This window comes from Trichosurus vulpecula, chromosome 8, assembly GCF_011100635.1.
Source record: "Trichosurus vulpecula isolate mTriVul1 chromosome 8, mTriVul1.pri, whole genome shotgun sequence".
Taxonomy (NCBI): Eukaryota; Metazoa; Chordata; class Mammalia; order Diprotodontia; family Phalangeridae; genus Trichosurus; species Trichosurus vulpecula.
This window is the reverse complement of record NC_050580.1, coordinates 123,567,418-123,589,951: the sequence shown is the minus strand read 5'-3', so window position 1 is coordinate 123,589,951 and position 22,534 is coordinate 123,567,418. Positions and strand designations below refer to the sequence as shown.

The 22,534-nt window shown below is 45.1% G+C and overlaps 1 protein-coding gene across 3 annotated transcripts; it reads right to left on the bottom strand.

The window, feature by feature from the left end:
- Positions 1-265: 265 nt before the first annotated feature.
- Positions 266-20,850, bottom strand: KIF7 (kinesin family member 7). 3 transcript variants are annotated; one of them, XM_036736915.1, is made up of 20 exons: positions 20,809-20,850; positions 20,320-20,516; positions 19,013-19,362; positions 17,088-17,288; positions 16,163-16,568; positions 15,206-15,746; positions 14,206-14,328; positions 13,347-13,571; positions 12,619-12,740; positions 11,752-11,864; positions 10,575-10,727; positions 10,060-10,262; positions 7,508-7,705; positions 6,981-7,106; positions 6,607-6,783; positions 3,404-3,619; positions 2,100-2,306; positions 1,530-1,728; positions 1,278-1,424; positions 529-902 (listed from the first exon to the last, which is right to left on the bottom strand). In XM_036736915.1, the coding sequence occupies exons 3-20, from the start codon at positions 19,338-19,340 to the stop codon at positions 529-531; spliced, it is 4,059 nt and encodes a 1,352-aa protein (XP_036592810.1). In that variant the 5' UTR covers positions 19,341-19,362; positions 20,320-20,516; positions 20,809-20,850. The 3 variants fall into 3 exon arrangements, with proteins under 3 accessions (XP_036592812.1, XP_036592810.1, XP_036592813.1); XM_036736917.1 differs by lacking the exon at positions 20,809-20,850 and having other exon boundaries at positions 266-902; positions 20,320-20,699; XM_036736918.1 differs by lacking the exons at positions 529-902; positions 20,809-20,850 and adding an exon at positions 935-999 and having other exon boundaries at positions 20,320-20,699.
- Positions 20,851-22,534: the final 1,684 nt, after the last annotated feature.

Genomic DNA, 22,534 nt, shown 5'->3' with positions numbered 1-22,534 from the left:
CTAAATCAGTGGTGTGGGTATAAGAGAACTTAGACTTTAGATTTAGCCCCGTACTCTTAATACCTTGCTTATATTTGGCTGTCTTTACCTAGGCTGAAAGTGTCAGAGAAGGAAATAGTTTGGTTTTTTTCTTTTCCTAAATAACTTTCTTTGTGCTAGTCATATCTAATTAGAACAAATGTACCCCCACCTCCACCCATGTCAATTGCTTTAGTCGTGCTGATAAAAATACAAGCTGCAGTTCCCTTGCAAACTCATCCCTTGGTTCTTAAAACTCACATTAAAGTTTATTTATTACAAAATGATAATAAACATACTTTTAAACTACATTTACAAGGTCATCAATTCCACATATATTGTGGGTCACTGAAATCACACAGGCTGGTATCAGCTTCCAGTACCTTGGAGCATTAACATCCTTCAGTAGACCACAAATTCACTGATCATTGAATAGCATAGTTCTGTCCTTTGGGGCAACACCATTCACATTCAAATCTTGACCTCTGAGGCAGCCCTTGGGATTTCTGTCTATACTGGGTTTTTCCTAACATCAATCATCCCTTGACTGGCTCTTCGTAACTCTCGTCTTGATTTGGGCAAAGAGCCCAGGCTCCGAGGCAGAAGTGGTTCACCCATAGGCAACAGCCTTCCAAGTAGAGGCTCAGACACTTCTCGCTGCCTGAGCTCCTCTAAGCAGCCCTGCTCGTCACTAGACAGAGATGAGCGTTTCCACATCAATGGTAACGGTGCGTGCACTAAGTCTCGAATCTCTTCCCTGGCCTTAGGGGTTCCCTCCCCGAGCGATGCCTGCCAGAGCTGCTCAGAAGCTGCACCAGTTTCCTCTTCCATTCCAGCTGCAAAGGACTGTCTATTCTCAATGCACACAGTCCGCTTCTCCCCTCCTGTTGCCAAGAACAGAATTTTGTCAAGAGTGACAGTCTCACATGTATAGTATAGAAGTGATATCACTGCCAAGACGACTCACTCAGCCTTGATGTCCTCAAGGGGGAAAAAATGAGCAAAATTACAAGCAGCTCAAACTTGAGGGTGAGGTATTCACATTCTAGTAGTCTAATCCTTAGACAAAAGAATTCCCACTCTTAAGACGCCCAACAAATACCCAGCCTTTGCTTGAAGTTCAACAAGTTTCTACTCCTTCCCACTTAAGAATTTAAGTTAAGGCTGAGCTTAATGAGAAACCTTCTATGATAAGTTAGGTTTAACATCCCAAAGGGAAATTAAGATGACCTAGGTTAGCAACCAACTGTAAACTTTACCTTTGCTCTGTCCCATGGAATTCAAGTTACTAAGCCTCTGCTTCAGCTCCTGATTTGTCCACATGTATCGGCCTAGTTCTTTCTCCAGAACTTGGATCCTATTTTCATATTGCCTCTTGCTGCCTGCAAGTCCTTCACCCGGGTGTTCTGAATATAAGAGGTGAGGTGTGTAAGGGGAGGAACCATGGGAGGAGTTGCAGAGATAATAAAAAAAGAATCATGCTAACTTGTAGTGAATGAAATGAGTATTACCTCGGCTCTGCTGGAGCAAGAGTTGGATGTTTTGCTCATGCTCTTTCTGCTGCAGGGTGAGCTGGCGGTCCATCTCTAGTCGTTGTCGTTCCAGCGCTACCTCCAGCCAGTATACCAATCTCTGCTGTTCCTCTAACTGCATTTCAAGTTCTGAGAAGGCGATTTGCTGCTGGTGCTGTTCTTCCCGAAGTGTTACCACCTGTCCCAAATCCCAGGCTTTGTCTTACCTGCTGATCAAGCCCTCATACTATCTTGAGGCTTGTAGCATTGTCCCTGGAGACCAAGAATCTCAATTCTAGGCAGAGACCATTACATATTGGTCAGGAAATCAGAAAAAAAAGGATAGCAGTGAGGATGTGGCACTCAGCTTCAGCCTATGGACAACACTGGGTTTAGGTGAAAATGGGTTTCATGGAGAAAGGAGGGTTGAGGGGTCCCTGGAGATTATAGTTTGTCCTAAGTTCAGACCCACCAACTAAGGAAATTAGCTACTTTTTGATGCCTCTTTTTAGTGTCCCATGGAATTGAAGATCAGATGAGAAATGATAAGAGTATGAGGTAGTTGCCTACCTTGTCAAAATATTTGCACAGCAAAGCCCGGGTCTCTGAGGAAGAAAGGTAGCTGAGTTTGGCCATGAGATTCATCTCGCATTGAGACAACATGGTGGCTGAGGCTCGTAGCACCCGTTGACGACAAGTGATGGCCTCATTCTTATATTCGATGGCTGCATCCAGAGCTTCAATAGCCTCATCCAACTGGAATAGAGTTCTTTCCTCCTGCGGGGGCATAGACACCAACTCTTGGAGAAGTAATATATCTTAAGCTTATGCCATGTGCCAGGTACCGAGTGGACCACGCATACAATGCAGGAGCTATTTTGGGGTGGGCAATAGTTTAATAATTTTTAAAAATCAAAATCTAGTCCCTGACCTCTAGTTCATATACTACAGGCTCAAGAAAGCTGGAGCTGGGGACCCAACAATGCCCATATGCCTATCCCTATAGTCAGTGTGTAACCAGAGATGAAGCCTATTTCCATCAAACTGAATATTTCAGTCATAACCCCAGCCCAATGGTGAGAACCCCAAGTATTGTTTGAGAAGTTTCTTGGGGTATACTGTTGGAACCACTGCTACTAATAATCCAAAATAACAAGTACAAAACAGTTCAAATAACTTAGAAATGTATTCATATTTGTGGCTGATTTGCCAGTCTGACTTTGTTTAAGATGATTTACTGCAATAAATTGATCTTCCCTTAGTAAACAATGACAGAGTTTCAAGGAAAGACACCTTGTCAATAAGAAAAACCTGGTGTGGTACTTTAAATACACCACTAATGAACTAACCCCTGTACAAAACTGAATTGCAATTCATAGAATCATTTAATTTCAGACCAGGAATGGATCACATAGTCCAGCCCTCTCGTTTTTTAGATGACAAAACAGACTCAGAAAGGTAAACCAGCAAGGACTAGAGTCTCCAGGCTCCTGACATCTCATCCAGTGCTCTTTCCATCCCATAGTGCTAGACTGTGCTCTTAAATACTCCATTCCCTCTAATCACAAAGAAGGTAGATGAGATTATGCACAAAATGTACCAAGAGCTCCTCTTGGAAACAAGCTCAATTAGAAGGAAGGAATTTGACACTGTAACATTCTTGACAAGTGGTCATCCAGCCTCCACTCAAAGATTTCCAGAAATCATAAAAGTCTGATGTGATTATTTCTAATCTAGTTTTGCTTCAAGACAGAAAGGGAAGGAAGGTGCAGCCACCTGGTGGGATGTTGGTTAGGAACTTCAGTGGCTAGAGTACCTCATTGTAAACGGGATGCATGGGCTTGGGAGGGGCTTACATGTAAGCAGAACAATACCTCTGGAGACAGCAGGTTACCCTGCCTCAGTTTACTATCAATCTCTAGTCGCTGTTTGAGCAGCAGGTCCTTTTCTTGTCGCAGGTTGTCAATCTCTACACGTATCTGTTGCTGGCTGTGGGCACTGCCCTGCCGGAGCTGCCCACTTTTCTCAGACAGTTCCTTTTCCAAATGCTCTAATCGACTTGATACTCGCACAATGTCCTCATTGAGTGCCTGCAGAAAGAGAATAATAAATATATAAAAACTTACTAAACTAGACACTGCCCCTATTCCTAGGAAGCTAGTAAGTTAGCTAAGACATACAGGGCATGCAAGCAACACCAGCAAACCAAAGGCAATATAAATACTAAGTGGTGTGCTTCAGACTAAGTTCAGAAAAGGGGAAGCTCAATGACAGAGGAATTAGGGCAGATTTTATGGAGAAAGGAGAACGGGAGCTGGGTCTTGCAGGATGATTACCATATAAACAGAAGGCTTTAACAGGGAATATGAACATAGGCACCAAAGTAGGAATGAGCCTTGTGTGTTCATAGGACACAAAGAAAAAAGTTTAAACTAGACTGCACATTATGGAGTAAGAAGAAACGGTCTGGCTAGGTGAGATGAGGCCAGACTGTGGAAGGTCTTATATAAAAGTCAGACAACAGAGTTTGTTGATATAAGAGATCTATTGAAGTTTTTACTGGGGGAACAGTGTGAAGAGTAATTTAGTAAAGACCTTGTCCCTCTATCAGTCTTTTAGGAAATAGCCCAATAGGGCAGGGTCAAGATAGTGGAGTGGTAAAAACCAGTGTGATGAGCTCCCCTCCACAGACTCCTCCAAAAAGATCTAGAAAATATTCAAGATAGACTTCTGATGAAGAAATCCTAAAAAAAAGTCACCATGAGTCAGTCCTTTGGCATAGGGATAGAGAGGTCTGCAGACATGAGGACTGAATTGGGTTAGGAACAGTGTCCAGAGCACTGTGTCTAGGGCTCTAAGAAAAACTGAGCACCAGGGCAAGAGGAGGTCCCGGACACATACAAGGAACCCTCAGACCCATACTGGGGTACTGCAAAGGGGGTGGGTGCCAACTGATAACTTTGTCACCCATTACCCAGTTCCAGGTCACAGATCCAGTGTATCACATAACAAAAATAACTGACCTGGAAAACAGATCAAGGGAAAATTAAGAATCATTATATTATGTGAACTCTACAATCCCCACCCCCAAAAACAGAGCCTAGATATTGTATTTAAGAAATTTTTTTTCTTTTGGAAGACTGTCCCAGATCTCTTAGAACCTGTGGGCAAAGTGGAAATAAAATCCACCAGTCACCTCCAGAAAGAAACTCCAAAATGAAAACTACCAGCAACAGAGCCAAAATCAAGTGCTTCCAGTTCTGAGAAACAAGGTCTGCAAGCAGCCAGAGAGAAATAATTCAAGTACCAAGGAGCCAGTTAAGATCACACACAATTTAGCAGCCACCACTATGAACAAAAAGAGAACTTGGAAGGCAAAGGATATGGACTTATAGCCAAGAATAACTTGATTATGCAGGGAGAGAAAATGAACCTTCAATAAAATAGAAGATATCCAAGCATTCCTGATGAAAAGACCAGAGCTACAGAGAAACTCTGAAGTTCAAACACAGAAGCAAAGAGAAACACAAAAAGCAAACATGAATGAAAAATGATAAAGATTAACGAAGGATAAACTGCTTACATTCAAATATGGGAAGATGCTATATGTGCCCTCTCTGCACCCTATCAACATCAGGCGTTCATAGAGAGGGTTTCCAATTAGATAAGACCTGGGAGTGGTTCTGTTACGTCTTGATGCTCTTAAGAAAAGAATGCAAAGAGAGGAAAAGAGGAATACACAGAGAGGAAAGGGGTTAAGGGGAAAAGGGGGAAGAAGGTTAGGGGAAATTATCTCAGACGATCAAGGTGCAGGAGCAGACATCCAAATAAATAAGGAGAAGAGGGTAAGGGGGAATAGCTGGCACTTCAACCTCTCTCACCTGAACTGGCCTAAAGAAGGACACACACACACACACACACACACACAGAGTTGAGTACAGAAGTACATTTTATTCAACAGGGAAATGAGAAAAGAGGAGAACTGGGGAGGGGGAATTAGAAGAAGGGTGGACAGGGAGGAATTAGTCTTAGGCAAAGCCAACTCTAAGGATGTACAAAAATATCCATAGCTCTTTCTGAGATGGCAAAGAAAGGGAATCTGAGGAGGTGCCCATCAAGTGGGGAATGGATAAACAAGTTATGGTATCTAAATGTGATGGAATACTATTGTGCTGAACTCTTAGCAATAAAACGACCAACTCAGATTCTAGAGGACTAACAATGAAAAATGCTACTCACTTCCTTATAGAAAGGTGAAGGACACAGAAGGCCGAATAAGATATATACATATATATATATATATATATGTTTTTGGACATGGCCAATTTGGTCATGACTATACATGTTTGTAATGGGTTTTGCTTTTCTTGCGTTCTCAGTTGGGGAAGGGGGAGGAAAGGAGTGGGAGGGCAAGAAGGTGGATCTTTAGCACAAATAAAAACAATTTAAATAGCTCAATAATATAGTTTGTCCTCTAAACTGAGATTGATTGCATACATTTATATAGCCATTGATGGTTACAAAGCACTTTACACTCATTATCTCATTGGATTTTCACAACAGCTTGATTGTGAAAACTATACAACATTATACTTAAACAATTTATACAGCTTTATACAAAAGTTTACAAGAACTTATACAAGTTCATCCCTATCTTACAGAGAAATTGAGACACAAAGTGGTACAGTTGGGATTTGAATTCAGATCTTCTAACTCCAGATCCAGTACTCCTATGCCATAGCTGCTTATAAGTTTACTTACTGTCTATATATTTTAAAACTTGGTCACATGCTGCCTGATTTTTGGATTTGATTTCTGTTGGGCATTTCTTCAACAATACTATAAATTTCCTGGGGAAAGAGATCACATTTTCTACTTATCCTACGGAACTCAGATCAATGTACACAACAGGTATCAAATAAATATTTTAATTGAATTTGAGGATGAGAACTTGGGCACCTTCCTGATGATTATGTAGGACTCTCCAACTAGCAAGCCTTCTCTAACTTCTTTCCTTCCTGGAAGAGAATGGCTCCTGCCTTCTTCCTATTCACAATGTCTCTGACCCGATGCTCACCTGACTAGATCGAAGTCTCTTGCTCTCTAGCCCAGTTTTCTCCAGCATCAGAGCTTCCTTCTTAGCCAGAATAGTCTCCCGTTTGCGCAGTTCCTCCCCCAGCTCTTCCAGCGCCCTCCGCTGCTCCAGGACCTTCTCCATTTCCAGGTCCAGCCATTTTTTTTGTTCTTCAATCTTCTAAGGGAAGAGATGTTAGACCGTAACAACACACACTTCTGTCTCAATCCAACTGGCCATTAGTTCTCATTCACCTCCTTGGATCACAATTCCAAAGAATTGTGAAATGTAATCCAAGGCTCCTGAGTCCCAGGACATGCCTTTCTCAGTATAAGGGTCAGTGAAGGCCTACCTAGCAACCTCTTAACCCCAGGTACCTGCTGCTGCTCCAGACTGACCACGGAGCCGTTGCTGCCACTCCTCCTCTTCCTCTGGAAGGCTGCAATCTCTTCTGTCTTGATCTTCAAGATCTTTTGCTGCTGTTCATGCTTGAGCTCCAGCTCCTAAAGGAGGGACCAGAGCCAGGATGCCAAGAGAACGGGATTAGAACAGATCAGTAAGTGACCGCCAGAGAACAGTGTTGTATGCAGCCTGTTTACAAGGCTACCCTGTCTTCTTCTCGGATTTCTTAGTGATGGTACCCCAGCATCACGGGAGTGTTTCACCCTGGTCCAGGTATGTCAGATGTAAAGCAAATCCCACCACTTGTCTTCGTCTCAACTGCTTTGTCTCTTCCCATCTGCCCACCCCGGCTTCTGCTGCCTTACTTTACTTCCCCCTGGAGGCTTTTGTCTTGAGTCCTTCACTTTCTAAGTTACAATGGAGCATCCTCAACTTCATTACCCCAGCCTTGTCACAGCTCCTGCCTTCCAGGTTCATGGTATGAAACTCCCAAGCCCCTGACCTTGACCCGGTGCTGCCTCTTGTGCATCTCTGTCTCCAGACGCCTCTTCTGCTCCGTCTCCTCCCGGAGCCGCCTCTGAAGCTGCCCTTGCTGCTGACGCATGACTTGCACATTCCTCTCCAGCTCCCGCACTCGCTTCTCACTCTGAGCCGAGAGTGATACCAGACGCTCCGTGGCCTGCTTTTTCTCCCTGAGGACCTGTACCAATGGATAGATCGGTCAGCAGCCCCCAAACTCCAGCTGGCCACCTTCCTAGCACAGTGGGCCTAGGAGGTCCATGGAGATATCACATTCATGAAGAAGCAGCAGACTATAATGGAAATAGCATGAATGTGGAATCGGGGGACTACCCTACTGAAGCTTGGTTCTGCTAGGGCAGCTAGGCAGCACAGTGGATAGAGGGCCAGGACAGGAGTCAGAAAGACCTGAGTTCAAATCCAGCCTCAGACATTTACTAGCTGTGTGACCCTGGGCAAGTCACTGAACCCCGTTTGCCTCAATTTCCTCATCAAACCACCCCAGGACCTTTTCCAAGAAAACCCCAAACGAGGTCATAAAGAGTCACAGACACAACTGAACAACAAAATCTGCTATTTACTTAGCCGTGCGACGGGAGGGTTTGAGGCAGCTAGGTAGCTCAATGGATAGAATGCTGGGCCTGGAGACAGGAAGACCTGAGTTCAAAGGCCTCAGACACTGACTAGCTGTCTGATCCTGGGCAAGTCACTTAGCCTCTGTCTGCCTTAATCCACTGGAGAAAGAAATGGCAAACCACCCCAGTGTCTTTGCCAAGAAAATTCTATACAGGGTCACAAAGAGTCAGACATGACTGAATGCTTAAACAACAAAAACAACTATACACACACACACACACACACACGCACACACTACCAAACCTAGATAAAAATACTTAAGCTACCTAGCTCACACTCCACTAAAATCCTACTCTGATGCCTCATCATGACATAGAGGTGATTAAGACCATACCTCTGAAGTACAAGCTCTGACAGATCCCACTGAGTGCAGGCCTGGTGAAAGACTTTATGCCTGTTGCCTGAGAACCCATCTAAGTAATAATAACCCACATCTACACTTGAATATACATTTTGTGATTTAGTCAGTTTAAGAGATTCCCAGCATGAGAACTGCCTCCCCCAAAGCTGACCACATGCCATCTATAATACAATAGATAAACTCTAGAGAATTGCCTGAGGCACATGGGATCTAGGCGATTGGGCCACATCATGACCATATACAGTTGTCCCTTCCACTAGTGGAGGGTTAGGGGTGTAGACTCCTATGATCTGGAAAATCCGTGTAAAAATTTTTGGCCCTCCCTTCAGACCAGAGAAGAAGTCCAAATTATTATGGCATTAAAAATAAATTATATAATACTACACATATTTTTTTTACACATTTCTGAGCTTCTAAACTTTTTCTCTGTCATCTACTAACCTTTACAGGTCATCTGTGGCTACCACCAAACTTCCAAAAAATTCTCATTTAATTTTTTTATGCAGACCCATGATATGTTGAAACCTCAATGGGGAAAGTCATGTTGTGGAAGGGAAAACTGTAGCTATAAAGTGTTACAGGCAAGAAAGGCTCAGCAGTAGAAGGTTGGCCGCTGAGTGACTTTTTTTGTCACTGTAACCCATGAAATGGACAAATAAACACTTCCCAATCTCACAGGACTGTTTTAAGCAAAGGGCTTCTTAAACTTTATAGTTTAATGCTTTATTTTCAGTAGTTTTTCAGTTGTGTCCAACTCTCCATGACCTGCTTTGAGGTTTTCTTGGCAAAGATACTAGAGTGGTTTGTCATTTTCTCCTCCAGCTCATTTTACAGATGAGCAAACTGAGGCAAACAGGGTTAAGTGACTTGCCCAGGGTCATACAACTAGTTAGTGTCTAAGGCTGCATTTGAACTCAGGTCTTCCTGACTCTAGGCCCAGCAGTCTATCCCCTGCGCCACCTAGCTGCCCCTTAGTGCCTTATAATACCATATAAATCTAAGCCCTCTATTATACCCCCCTCAGAGTGTTGTCCCCTGTTCATTCCTCCCTTCTCTGGACAACAAAGGCCCTCAGATACTGCACTGTTACCCCTATCACCCCGGTTTCTCCCTCCTCCTTCCTTATAGATTATCTATAAGGCAGAAACCATTTCTCAATGGCTTAAAATACTGTTGGACTCAGTGCTTAAAGAATATATTATATCCTAACAATAATAATGATGAAAATAATAATTCACAGGTATTTTAAAGTTTACAAAGCACTATCCTGATAACCAACCTCATCTATAAAGTCACATCTTCTTACAGAACTTTTAGTTTCCTATAGGAGGCTAGGAGAGATTCAGTATTAAGTGGGTGGAAAGGCTAAGGCAAGCAAGAGAAGTCACTTCCCAAAGTAACATGGTAAAATCTATGATCAGAGGCCAGGTTTCCAGACTCCAAATAGTCTCTTACCTGGGAACCAAAATGTAGTCAGCAAAGAGCTTCCTCCTTACTGTTGCTTCATGGGACTTACCAATATCCCTTAGGACACCAACCTGTACTTGGCTCTGGGCAGCAGCAACCCTCTTGCGGAATTCCTGCAGCCGGGATCTCTCCCCAGGGTCCTGGGGTTCCTTTCCCTCCAGCTCCCGAAGCTGCCTTTGACCCTCATTCAGCTCTGCTCGTACCCGGTCAGCTTCTCGCTCCAGCTCCCCAATCCGCTGGCAGTGCTGACGATTCATGGCCTGGGCTGCCTTCCCTAGAAGCCCACGGTTTGGACAGAAGTCATGGCCTGGGTACAAGGACCCAGCTTTGACTATCTCTATCACCCATCATCTCAGTGTCTTGTCTAGGGAGTGTATGTTTTCCCCCAATCCCCACAGGCAACAACTCAGGCTGAGCAAGTCTACAGGAAGGTTCTCCCTTGGCACAAGAGACTGAGCCCTTCTGTGGAATCAGCGAGAAGGAAAACAAGTACAAACATGTCAGGAAATTATATTTTTGTGGGGGTCTACCTGGGCTGCCCCGTACTCAGGAACAATGAAAGAGGGACCCCGAGCCACCCCATCACCTGTTCGGATCAGCTCTCCAATCAGCTCTTCCTTCATACGAATGTTAATGGCCAGCTCCCGGATCTTCTGCTGGGCCTGTGCCAGACGCCACTCTGAGGCCTTGACAGAGGGACCTTGTCCACAGCCAGCTGGTTCCTTTCTCTCTCCAGCTACTGTAACAACCCAGGATGACAGATACTCAGCTGCCTCCAGGGTTGCTGAGGGGATCAGGGGAAAGGGTGAAAGGGACAGCTACTCATGAGTTTTTCAGCATAAAGTCAGAGGTTGTATGAGAAGACTACAGGAGGGAGAAGAACAGATTTGTGGCAGTTTCTGTTCCCCACAACCTCTCTTGCCTTCTCCTCAAGGATTCAATGACTTTGGGGTAGAAGGTGAGAATGTTTCCTGGGGCCTAATAAAGGCTCTCTCAACCACCTTGCTGAGGGGTTCTTAAACCTGTGCTTGGATGGGAAAAAATTATATCTTTATTTCAATATGATTTATTTCCTTTGAAATACTATGTATTTGAGTTTATGCATTAAAAGCATTGTTCAGAGAAGGGGTCCACAAGCTCGCCCAGATTGCCAAAGGGATCTATGACACAGAAAAGGTTAAGAAACCCTAAGGAGGAGGAGTATAGTGTATAGAGCCCTGGAAATGGAGTTAGGAAGACCTGAGTTTGAATCCTACTTCAGACACTTACTAGCTGTGTGACTCTGGGCAAGTCACTTAACCAATTTGGGCCTCAGTTTCTTCCTCTGTAAAATGAGGAAGATGACAGACTCAAACTTGTAATCCTATAATCTAGGAGGAAGGGCGCTGCTCCCCAGGGAGAACACACCCCCCCCATTTTACAGCTAGAGAAAAAGAGGCCCAGGGAACAGAAACACTATGTCCTTCATTTCCTTGGAAGTTAAACATCATGTTCCAGGAAGAGACAGAAGGTGTGTACTTGGTGGGGATGGGGACAAAGGAGGTAGAATAGGACAGAGAGAGAAAGGTGGCTTACTGCTCAAAACAATCAATTTGAGAAACTGCAGATCAGTACAGGGAGTCTTATCTGGAGCCCCCAGAGCAAAACAGAGCTACAGGACCTCTGCCCTCTGCCTAAGATGCTCCTGGGAAGATCAGAGGTTGGGGCAAGGACATGGAGTTAGGGCTAGTATTGCCAGTTGCAATGCTGATAGCTCCACCTACCTCTGGCCACGTGGGCAGCAGTCTCTAGCTCCTCCAGTTGAAGTTCCAAGCCTTTAGTCTCTCCATGGCATTGGATGGCAGCTTCCTTCTTGCTCCAGCTCCCAATGCCATTTCTAGAGGGCAGGACCCAAAAAAGTGTACACCCTTTCTACCCACAACTGTGGCCATTCAAGTGAATAACAAGGGTTAGAGTTAAAGCCTCTGAAGGTACTGGAACCTCCATCGGAGCATCAAAAAGATTAGCTTTTTCTGTGGTGGAAAGAACTGGGAACTGAGAGGGTGCCCATCAACTGAGGAATGGCTGAGTTATCATAGCATATGAATGTCATGGAATGCTACTGTGCATTCCATCATACAAGCAAAGCAGGAGGCAGTTTCAGAGAAGCTTTGGAAGACATGAACTGATGCAGAGTGAACTGAATAGAACCTGAGGAACAATTTATCCAATGTCAGTAACACTGTAAAAACAAACAACTTGCAAAATTTTAAGAATTCTGATCAATGTGATGATCAGCCATGATTCCAGAGGACCAACAATGAAGGATGCTTCCTCCCTCCTGATAACAGATAGACTCAATATACATAATGAGACACATTTTTTGGACACGGAAAATAGAGGAATGTGTTTCACTTGACTAATGTATAATATTTATCATATGGGTTTTATTTGGTTTTTTTCTTTTTCTTTTTTCACATGGGAGGGGGCGGAGGAGGGGACAAAAAACAAATGCTGGTTAATTTTTTTTAAATTTAATTTAAAATAAGATTTATAGGGCAGGAAGGCCCTTTTGATCTCTTCCTACCTGGGGGAGTTTCTAGATGCCTACCAAAAAGTTTAACCTTCAGCAAAGATTGGTTATGGCTTACCTTCGAAGATGCAAGGACCGTTTGGGTTCTTCCTCTTCTTCTTCCTCTGAGGGTGAAGAGGAATGACCTCCAGGCCTTGCTACTTCCAGTCCCTCATCCCTGTTTTCTTTTCTGTTAATCAGCTGTTCCAGGGAGAAGGAAGGCATAAAGGCTATCCCTAAGGTTTTCTGAGTGTCCCACTCCCATTTCTTAGTCCTATAAGCCTTCTCAGGATTTCTTACCTTCCAGTCCTCAACCCCTGAGAAGTAGGTTTCAAGGTTGGGAATACTGGACAGACCCAGTTCCTCCCTTACTGGAGAAAAGAACCTACCCCACAGAGGTAAGGGAAGGTGGGAGATGCCAAATACTGGCTTACTGTGTGGTATTCAGCCCCATTTTAGTCAAATCCCACCTCTTTATCTGGAATCACTCCAAAAAAGAATCATTAGCATTTCATAGCCAGAAAAAAAGACTCATAGAGAACAGACATGTAGTAGGATCAGGTGTCACAGGGCAATGTCCACTGCCACCTTCTCTAATGGAGCTGGACTTGGGTGAAATCCATGAGGATTTAAAGAAGGAACTCCCTCTCTTCTTTTGCCATGATAGTTTTCTTCAGTTCTCTTGCTTTGAGAGTCAAAGAAACACCTGGCCCCACCCTGTGATGTGAAACCACCCTGAGCACAGGGGCAGAGAGTGCTTGGCAAAAAAAAAAAAAAAATCTCTTGTCACTCGTGCCTATTGCTCACCTCTCCCCTTTGGGTTCTCTCACTCTCATTTTCAAGGCATAAGGGGGTTGATATGCCAAGAGCATGGGAACGAGCTGCCTCCAGAGGGGCCGTATGGGGCCGAAGGGTGTGGTCCCCCAAAGGAAGGCCCTGCAGTAGTTCTGTGGGTCCCCAGCCAGGCCTGGTCATTTCTAGCCGCAACTGAAGCTGCACAATCTCATCTTGCTGTTCTCGAAGCCGGTCACTCTACAATGCATTAGAAATAATAACAGAAACAGTAACAATCATACCTAACATTTATATAGTTACATTTATATAAATATATTTATATTTACAAAGTAAACCCTACAAAACCTATGAAATAAGAGATGCAAGTATGATTATTCCCATTTTAAAGATGAAGAAATAGGCTCACTGAGGGTAAGGGACTTGCCTAGGGTCACACTACTAGTAAGTGCCAAAGCCAGTATTTGAACACAGGTCTCTCTAGTGTTCTCTACAGACTATAAGCTAACAGAAAGCAACTCACCAAGACTCTGCAAAACCCATAATGTCATCATACCCATGGTGGTTGTTCAATGTGAGATATTCCTAATGACCTTATAACTTTGCCCATATGTGTATAAAGAGTTTGTGGGGGATAGCTTTTCTGACCTACGACCTTCAGCATCCAGAATCCAGGCTAACTGTCCAGGAACAGGAAGGGGCCATAGAAATGAACACAAAAAGTTCCAACAAGACAAAATGAGCTTTAGATATGACTGGAGATCAAATACCTGAAGAATTGAGAGAAGCAGATATTCTCTTTGCATTGAATCATCCAGTCAATACTGTGTGCCAGGCACTGTACCAAGTGGTATAGATTTGCAAAGAGCTTTACCTGTAGCTTGTATTGTTCCATGGCATCTTCCAAGGCAGCCAGAAAGTCTTTGTTCTCCTCCTCCAGGCGGGCTACTTGGCTCTGAAGACTTAGCAGCTGTTGTTCCCCACCTCCTTCATGTCCCTTGAAGAAAAACTTAAATGGTGTCATGGAAGAGGGTCCTTGCAATGCAAAAAAGGAGAGCAATTCCTGGAGATTCCTCTGCCGTCTACACTCTTTATCTACACATAGCTCACATTTTTCTTATTTTCCCCACACCTAGCCTGTCCTCTCTGCTCTTGAAGCCTGAATTCCCCTCCCCCTCCCTCTCTCCCTCCCCCGCCCCCCTCTCCCCTTCCCCACCTTGGTCTCTGTCTCTATCTCTGCCTCTCTCTTTTTCTCTTTTTCTTTCTAGATCACATTCTTTGCCTGTTCCTAAGCCATAAAAGGAAGCTTTTAGGTCTGGTGCCATCTCTACCACCTTTTTCTCTTTTCAGGTATTTCAACCCAATTTCAGTTAACTCTTCCCAGATGTTACCTTTTCCTCACACAGTGCAGATTGAGGACGATAGGATTTAGGGTATGAAGGGACCTTAGAAATCATCTAGTCTTAGAGGTTCTTAAATGTTTTGTGTGTCATAGAACTCTTTGGCATATTTTTAAATACATGAAATAAAATACATTGGATGATCAAGGAAGCCAACTATACTAAAATACAGTTATCAAAATATTTTTAAAAAATAAGTTCATAGACTCCAGTTTAAGAACCCCTGAGGTACTCCAACTCTTTCATTTTACAGATGAGGAAACTGAGGCCAAGAGAACTCAAATGACTTGCCCAAAGTCACAAAGGCAATAAATGATAGAGCTAGGATTCAAACATAGGTCCACTGACTTCAAATCCAATGTTCTTTCCATAATACCATGGTGCCTCCCTTTAGCCTTGAAAAAAGGATCCACAGTCAATGACCAAGAGAACCACAGCCTTGCTTCCCATGTGTTTCCTATCCTACTGACATACCTGAGCCTTGGATGGTTTTGCCCCAATTCCCCGGGGACACTGGTCATTGGTAGAGGCACTCTCAATACCACTGTCAGGTCCTGAGGCGGAGCTCAGGGCACTGCGTTCACCCTCCACAGTACAAAGCCATTCCCGAACTTTCTGGGTCATCTCTTCAGGCAATCCTGCTTCTCCCCGCAGCTCTAGCAGGAGGTGGTAGGCTGCATCGGTGCAAGCCCGGTAGCGGGCACACTCTGCCACAAGGCGAGCAGACAGTTCTGGAACACGATGCTGGCGGTGTACAGGTTCAGGCCTGTGGATGATACGGGTTTCTGAGCGGTGCCGCTGTTCTAGGGCCCGCTGGAGACTTCGGATCTGCAGCTGCAGCTCCTCTACATGCTCTGGTTCCCGCCGGCAGTTGACCCTGGCACAATTGCGGATGTTCTGGGCCCGGCTAGCATAGTTGAGGGTATTGAGGGTTTCATCAAAATCTGAAGAAGAAGGGCTGATACAGGCAATCATCACTGTCTTGGCATTTCCACCCAAAGAGTCTTTTAAGATCCTGTGGAGAAAGAGACAGAGGAAATGTTGGGGCTGCCATTATAATGAGCCATATTGGTCCCCAGTGGTCCTCTTCCAAAGCATGTTAAGCCATTCTTGGCAACTTATAGTCTTAAGAGAATTTCCAAGACCACTGAGAGAATGAGTGACTTGGCCAGGGTCAGATAGCCAGTCAATTGTGTCAGAAGCAGGACGCAAACCCAAATCTTCCTGGCTAGTTCTTTATCTATTATATTGCAATGCTTCTCGTTACCCCTTGCTGATAGTGCTTCTAGAAGTGGTATCTGAATCCCTGGCTGCCACAGGTATGCCCCCAGAGAACAGGAGAGAACCCAGGCTGCCCCTCCCATGCCAGATAGAGAATTGTCCCCAGGAGTCAGACATGACAAAGGTGAGGAGACACAGACTCACACATACCTGGTGATCTTGGAGTCCCGATAGGGAATATGGCTGCCCTTGCGGTGAGGGTCACCCAGGGCACTGATGACATTGCCCAGTGCCAGCAGGCTGCTATTGATCTGGATACTCTCCTTCAGCCTCTCGCCAGTGTTGCCAGTTTTCAGTACCCTCTCAGAACCTGCTAGGTCCACAAAGTGGAACTTGGAGGAGAGAAGCTGGCCAGAGATGGGACCCATGGAGGGAAGGCGAGGCAGGCGGCCAGCACCTCGGCGCTGCTCCATGGTCACTGTGAAGATGGTGTGGGAACGGCTAGACAGCCGGTTGATGTGAGTGGCCCCTGTGTGCCGAGCTGCATTGCCCACCTCTAACAGGCTCAGCACCTCATCAAGACCCTCCACTTCTACCTCCTTGACACCACACAGCACTGCAAAGAGAAACATTTCATTAGGATGTCAAGGGCTCTAGTAGGAGCCAAATGAAGAAAGAGATAGGATGGTGATTCTGGAAAGAACTTTGGAGATCATCTGGTCCACTTGCCCCTCTTCTCCCATGAAGTTCAGAGAGGTAAGTACTTGCTCATGACAAGGCAATGGTGTTCCATAACACCGCATCATTTGCATAAGCCAGGAGAAGGGGAAAAGATACACGTGGATTTGGTCCATAGAGATAGAAGCTAAGAAAGAACCCCAAAGCTGGAAGTATGAAGATACTGCCTTTTGTATCCTGTTGTTCGTAAAGCCACTCTCTGCTGCTTACCTCCCCATAGCACACTGGCAGCTGGTACTATAAGAAGCCCAAGGGTGGATATAGCAGGTCTTCAAGGAACATGGGGACATTATTTTATAGAGCAGAAAAACTAGGGAAGGCTTAACCAATCATAGCAGAGCCTTTGCAGAGTCCCTGGGAAGATCACTCTCAAGGAGAATCCCAGGGGACTTCTTACCAACATTCCCTTTGTCATCCTCTCGTAGCTGGATGTCTCTGCTGGCTGTTCCCACCTCCAGTAGGTCTCGGAACTCCTCCTTGTACACCTCCAAATAGGACACACGCACAGTGTAGTCCAGCAGGTCATTCTCGTCAATGAGCTTGAAGGCTTCTGCCATGGCCCGAGGAATGATGCCCTGTTCATCCTCATGGAGGGAAGCTGAAGAGAGCACAAGGAACTCAGGGGCTTCAAGAGGGAAAAGATCTCAGAACTTAACCAGAAAACTCACATCAGGATGGAATGAGACACAGGTGAAAAGTCTGGAGGGTCTTTACTTTAGGACTGCCACAGACAGGCACTCCCTTTACCTGCAATGGAAATTTCTCCAAAGAGCCCCGAGCTGCTCAGAGCTCCACAACAGTCATATGCATATGCCTCCAGCACACACAAAAAGGGTATAAAAAAAGAAATCAGTTTTTAAAAAAAGAGATAGAGATGACTACACTTAGGGCTACAAACAGTAGGGTTGGAACAGGAACTGATAGTAAGCTGAGGGTGTAGGGTAGGAGTAGAACAGACTATTTCACAACAAATTTTTACTAATACATTTTGTTTTTGCAACATTTAGATTTCTCCCATTTCCCTATCCCCTTCTAGTGGGTCATCTTTTATTAAAAAAAAAAAAGATTTTTTTAAAAGGGAAGGAAAAAAGAAATGAGGAAAAGAAAAAAATTCCACAAAACCAATCAAAGAAATCTGATATCATAGGCAATGGAACCATAAAATATTAATAGCTAGAAGATACTTTAGAAGCATCTTATCCAACCTTCCCCTCCGTGAAGGAATCCCTTCAACAGCCCAGACAGAAATGTATAGTCTGTTTGAATACTTCTAGTAATGAGAAACTCACTACCTCATGCGTCAGTTTATTCTGTCTTTAGCTTTAGTTGTTACTGTTTGCATTCCTCAGTATGGTCAGCTCTACCCTTAACTGGCTTCTGGCTTTCTATATTTCTCCTGTGGACTAGAAGCATATGAATATTTTGGGGCTTCGAATAATGCCAAGGGCTCTATGGAGAAATTCCCATCGTGTGTGTTAAGGGAGTTACTATCTGTCTGTCCTCCTTAACCAAAGAGAAGATCTTCCTCTCCATAACTTCCATCCATTAGTCCTAATTGTGTCCTTAGGGACATCACAGAACGAGTCTAAGCTCTCAACATTTGAAGACATCTCTACTTATGTCTCTACTTCTTCATCTTAATTTTCCCCTTTCCTGGTTAACTATCCCTAGTTTCTCATACGACATGGCTTCTATACTTTTCACCAGCCTTGTGACATCTATATACCTAGTTTGTCACCATCCTTAAAACATGGCACCTAGAACCAAGCATATGTCTCTAGATGTGTGCTGAACAGTGGTAGGGAGCTGGCCATCTGTCCCACCTTCCTTTTATGGGTCACAACTATAGACAGCTCCTGTCCTCCAGTACAGCGATTGTTGCCTCCCATGATCTGTACACTAGACTTTTACTAATGTAGCCTAAGACTGTTAGTATTTCCAGCACCTGGCATAGAGTAGGTACTTAATTAAAGCTTGTTGATTGATAATTATTTTTAGCAACTACATCATGTTGTTGGTTCACATTGAGATTCTGAACAACTAAAACCCTCCAGACTAGCTCTAGAAATTGGGTGGGAAGGTGGTGACTTTGAAATGTTATACCCAGATTTCATTTTTTTAACTAATATTCAATTAGTCAATTGAAAGTATCTTTGAATGTCCCCTCCCACCTTCTCCACAGGAATTAAGACAGGAGAGTTAAATAAAGATAGCTAAGTAAAAGTACAGGAAGGGAGTGGGGGAGATAGCACATTGGGAATGCAGTGCTTCCAAGTCTCAGGAACAGGTACAAATAGGCCTGTCCCTGACAAGAGCACTCACCAACGCTCGCCTCCCCTATGGTATAAGTCTTCCCTGAGCCAGTCTGACCATAGGCAAATACAGTTACGTTGAAACCCTCGAAGAAAGCCTCCAGAAGAGGCTGCACACAGGTCTGGTACACCATTTCCTGACCCGACATCTCTGCAAACACCACATCAAAATCAAAGGACCGGTTTCGACCCAGAATGACCCGACATTCCTCTGGTTCGACTTGCAGGCAGCTCTGATGTCCATGTAGTAGCTCTTTGGGCAAAAGGGGCCTGACACGCAGGGCCACTCTCACAGGCGTCTCCTCGGCCTTAGGTGGAATTGGGGCTTCCAGTCCCATGGTTAGGGCCTTGCACAGCTCACTGTTGGAGAGAAGAGAGAAGAGAAGAGAGCTCCTTACCGTTACCCAACAATGCAGTGAGTACTTACCCACAATGCTTGTTGAATTAATGCATCTTGTAGCAAAGGAGCAGCACTATAGGAGAAAGTTTCTCGCAGTGATTATTCCTTTGATCTGCTATTGGGCAAGTCACTTAGCTTCTCTAGAATGAACTTAAGAACTTTAATCAACTCCATGACCATGATTCCAGAGGACCAATGATGAAGGATGCTTCCCACCTCCTGACAGAAAGGTGACAGACTCAGGATGTAGAAGGAAACACGGTTTTGGACATGGCCAATGTGAAAAGTTATTTTGCTTGACTATACGTATTTGTTACAAGGGTTTTATTGCATTTTGTTTTGTCTTGTTTTCCTAGGGTGAGAGTAGTGGGAGGGAGAGAATTTTTCTGTTCATCAGAAAAAGATATAAAATTTACTTTAAAGCTTCTTAATTTCTTTTTGTATAACAGGTTAAGATAGCAAGTCCGAAATTCCAGTAACACACAATGGAAATTGCTCCAAAGAGAACTGGGCAAAGCCCCACAATATTCATATGCCTCCCGGACACACGAAAAGAGTGGTGAAAGGAGGAAATCAGTTAAAAAGGGATAGGGTTGACTGCACCTAAGGCAGCAAACAGTAGGAACTAGGTTACTACGGTCCTAGCTAGAGTGACTACGGTCCAATCCTAGCTATGTCCTAGAGAAGTGTCCACGATAAAACGTAGCACAGATTTTCAGAGCCCTTTGGTATCCTTCCTACCCCTGAGGCGTTTAACCTACTATAGAAATGCAAAGTTTTGTAGTTATTCTTACCGAGCTTTGTTTAGGAACAAAGTGAAAGGCTGAACTCCACAGGTCTGCAACAACTTCCCAAAGCAGGCCAGGGAATCCCACCCGGGGCCAGCAGCCAGCAGCTCCGCCCCCACCCCCACCTACCTGGAAGGGTTAACCGAGGGGCTCACCCAGAGGACTCCGGAGCCCAAGTGCGCCTGCCGCGTGGTCTCGTCTAGACCCGCAGTCTGGTTGCTTCCTCACCACCGTGCAGTTCCGAAGTTTCCCCAACTTTTACAAACCAGCAGCAGGGATCTGAGGCCGTTCCACCCGTCCAGGCCAGGGCCAGGGCCAGCCCGGGACTGCGGGAAGGAAAGAACAGCTCCCTCTCTGGCCCTGCTAGTTCAGCCCTTCGCGGCCAACGTGTCCCCTCCACTCCCAGGGGCAGTTGCGGGCTCCAGGAGGAGGCTCCGCGGGCAGCACCTCCAGGACAGGGAGGAGGCGCTAATCAGCCTACTGGCTCCCGGTGCCCCATTAAAGTCTGGAGCGGGACGCTGCAAGAGACGCAGAGATGCAGAAGCAGCTACCCTCGGTTCTCTCAATTTCCCTTTAACTTTCTGCCCTGGGCCCCGGGCCCCTGGCCCCTACCCCCACCTGCTCCCGGACTGGTCCTCAAGCCCTCCTCAGTCCAGCCGGTCAAATTTGGGACCCGGGGTCGCCTCGGCGCAACCTGATGCCGTCATCTCGTCCCCTTCACCCTAAAAAAATCCCGCCCCCCTTCCATCCGTCCCTCGGCCCAGCCCACAGTGGAGAAAGGGAGGAGAATGCAGGAGGCGTGAGCAGGCCGTGCCCAGGGATTGGGGGGGCCACATTGGGGAGGCAACGTCTTGTAGAGAGCAGGAACCGAATTGGAGGACAGAGGCAGGGTTTGGGGGAAATCTAAAGAAGATGAGAAGATAGGGCAACTGTGGATGAGGAAACTGAGGCCCCCAAAGTGACTCGCCTAAGGTCATACAGCTAGCAAGTGGCGAAGCCAAGACTTAGATCCAGGTCTTGAGACCAGAAACCCTGTGTTCTGTCCACTATCCTAAACTGCCTCTAAGAAAGATGTAGGGAGAGAATGCGGAAGAGGAGTGGAGAGAACCAAAATGGGAGGTGCCTGGCAACTCCAAAGGAGACCAGTCTTGACAGGCACTGAAAAGGCTATCCTCCATCACACTTCAGAACACACACACTCCAGCATCTCTTCCATTCATCCCTGAAACACATATTCCTTCCTCATCACACCATCCCCTTCTGCTGTGTGAGCATTCTACACTAATGGGGCCCCAGAAATAGTTGGATTTTCATGAAGAGCCTAAAAATGTAAATAATCGGAGGAGAGGGTGGATTCCAGTTGGAATCCTGCTATTTCAGAGTAGGGCGATGCCCCCTAGCGGCCAGTTGGTTACAGCTCCGCATTCTTTCCACAACCACTTTCCACAAGTTCCTTTGTTGGGAAATCCTCTGATTCACTCACAGTATTCCCATTGCTTCACAGTCAGATAACAGCAGAGCCGTGGTTATTTGTGAAGACTTTCCCAGGTCTTTGTAGCCTTAGTGTCTGTAGGAAACAGTGCCATGGAAAAGTAAGGGTTGAATAAATGTTGGTTGGTGCTGCTCATGCTAAGAGCAAGCACAGTGTAGTGAAAAAAGGGAGGCACTTGGAATCAGGAAAAAGTGGCTCGAATCAAGCCTCATAGTCTTACCACTGATTCTAAACCAAACACTCCTTTTGGCCCCAATTTCCCCAACTTTTTATTATTAGCCCCTACCTCTGAGGGCTGGGGTGGGGGCTTGAATGAGATAACATATGTAAAGTGCTTTGTGTTATTGTAAAGAAATGTAAAGGCAAGTGCTGAAAGGAAGGTTTTTCTCACTAGTTATTCATGGATCCAAGGGAAAACAGCCCCCCAAAAAGGTCTAAGGAAAACCAGTCAGTATCCTGGAGCTTCAGGGACCTGAATTAATACAGTCTTTTACAAATCAATCAATGAACAAATGATTACCAAATGCCTACTATGTCCCAGGCCCTGGGAATACAAGGACAAAAGCAAAACAGTCTCTGCCCTCAAGGAGATTGTATTCTGACAGGGGGACAACAAGCCCATATGTAGATGTACACAAAACATATACAAAGCAGATAAGACGTGAATTGGGAGTAGGAGGGGTGAATGTGGGGAAGATACTAGCAGGTGGAGAACCAGGAAAAGCCTCATGCAGAAGGTGATCCTCGGGGTGACACTTAAAACCAGAGAAAGGGAAGAAGGAAAAGGACACTTGTACGAAGAAGACTTAAAATGATATTTGAAGGTCTTCCTTCCTGAAGAAGAAAAGAAGA

Bases quoted from the DNA above. Each gene is read 5' to 3' on its own strand.
- KIF7 (XM_036736915.1), bottom strand. From the start codon at position 19,340: ATGGGACTGGAAGCCCCAATTCCACCTAAGGCCGAGGAGACGCCTGTG. The intron at 16,569-17,087 runs GTAAGAAGTCCC...TTCTCTTTGCAG, and splicing joins GGATGACAAAGGGAATGTTG to TGCTGTGTGGTGTCAAGGAG. The intron at 10,263-10,574 runs GTGATGGGGTGG...GTGGGCTTCTAG, and splicing joins TGGAGAGCTGATCCGAACAG to GGAAGGCAGCCCAGGCCATG.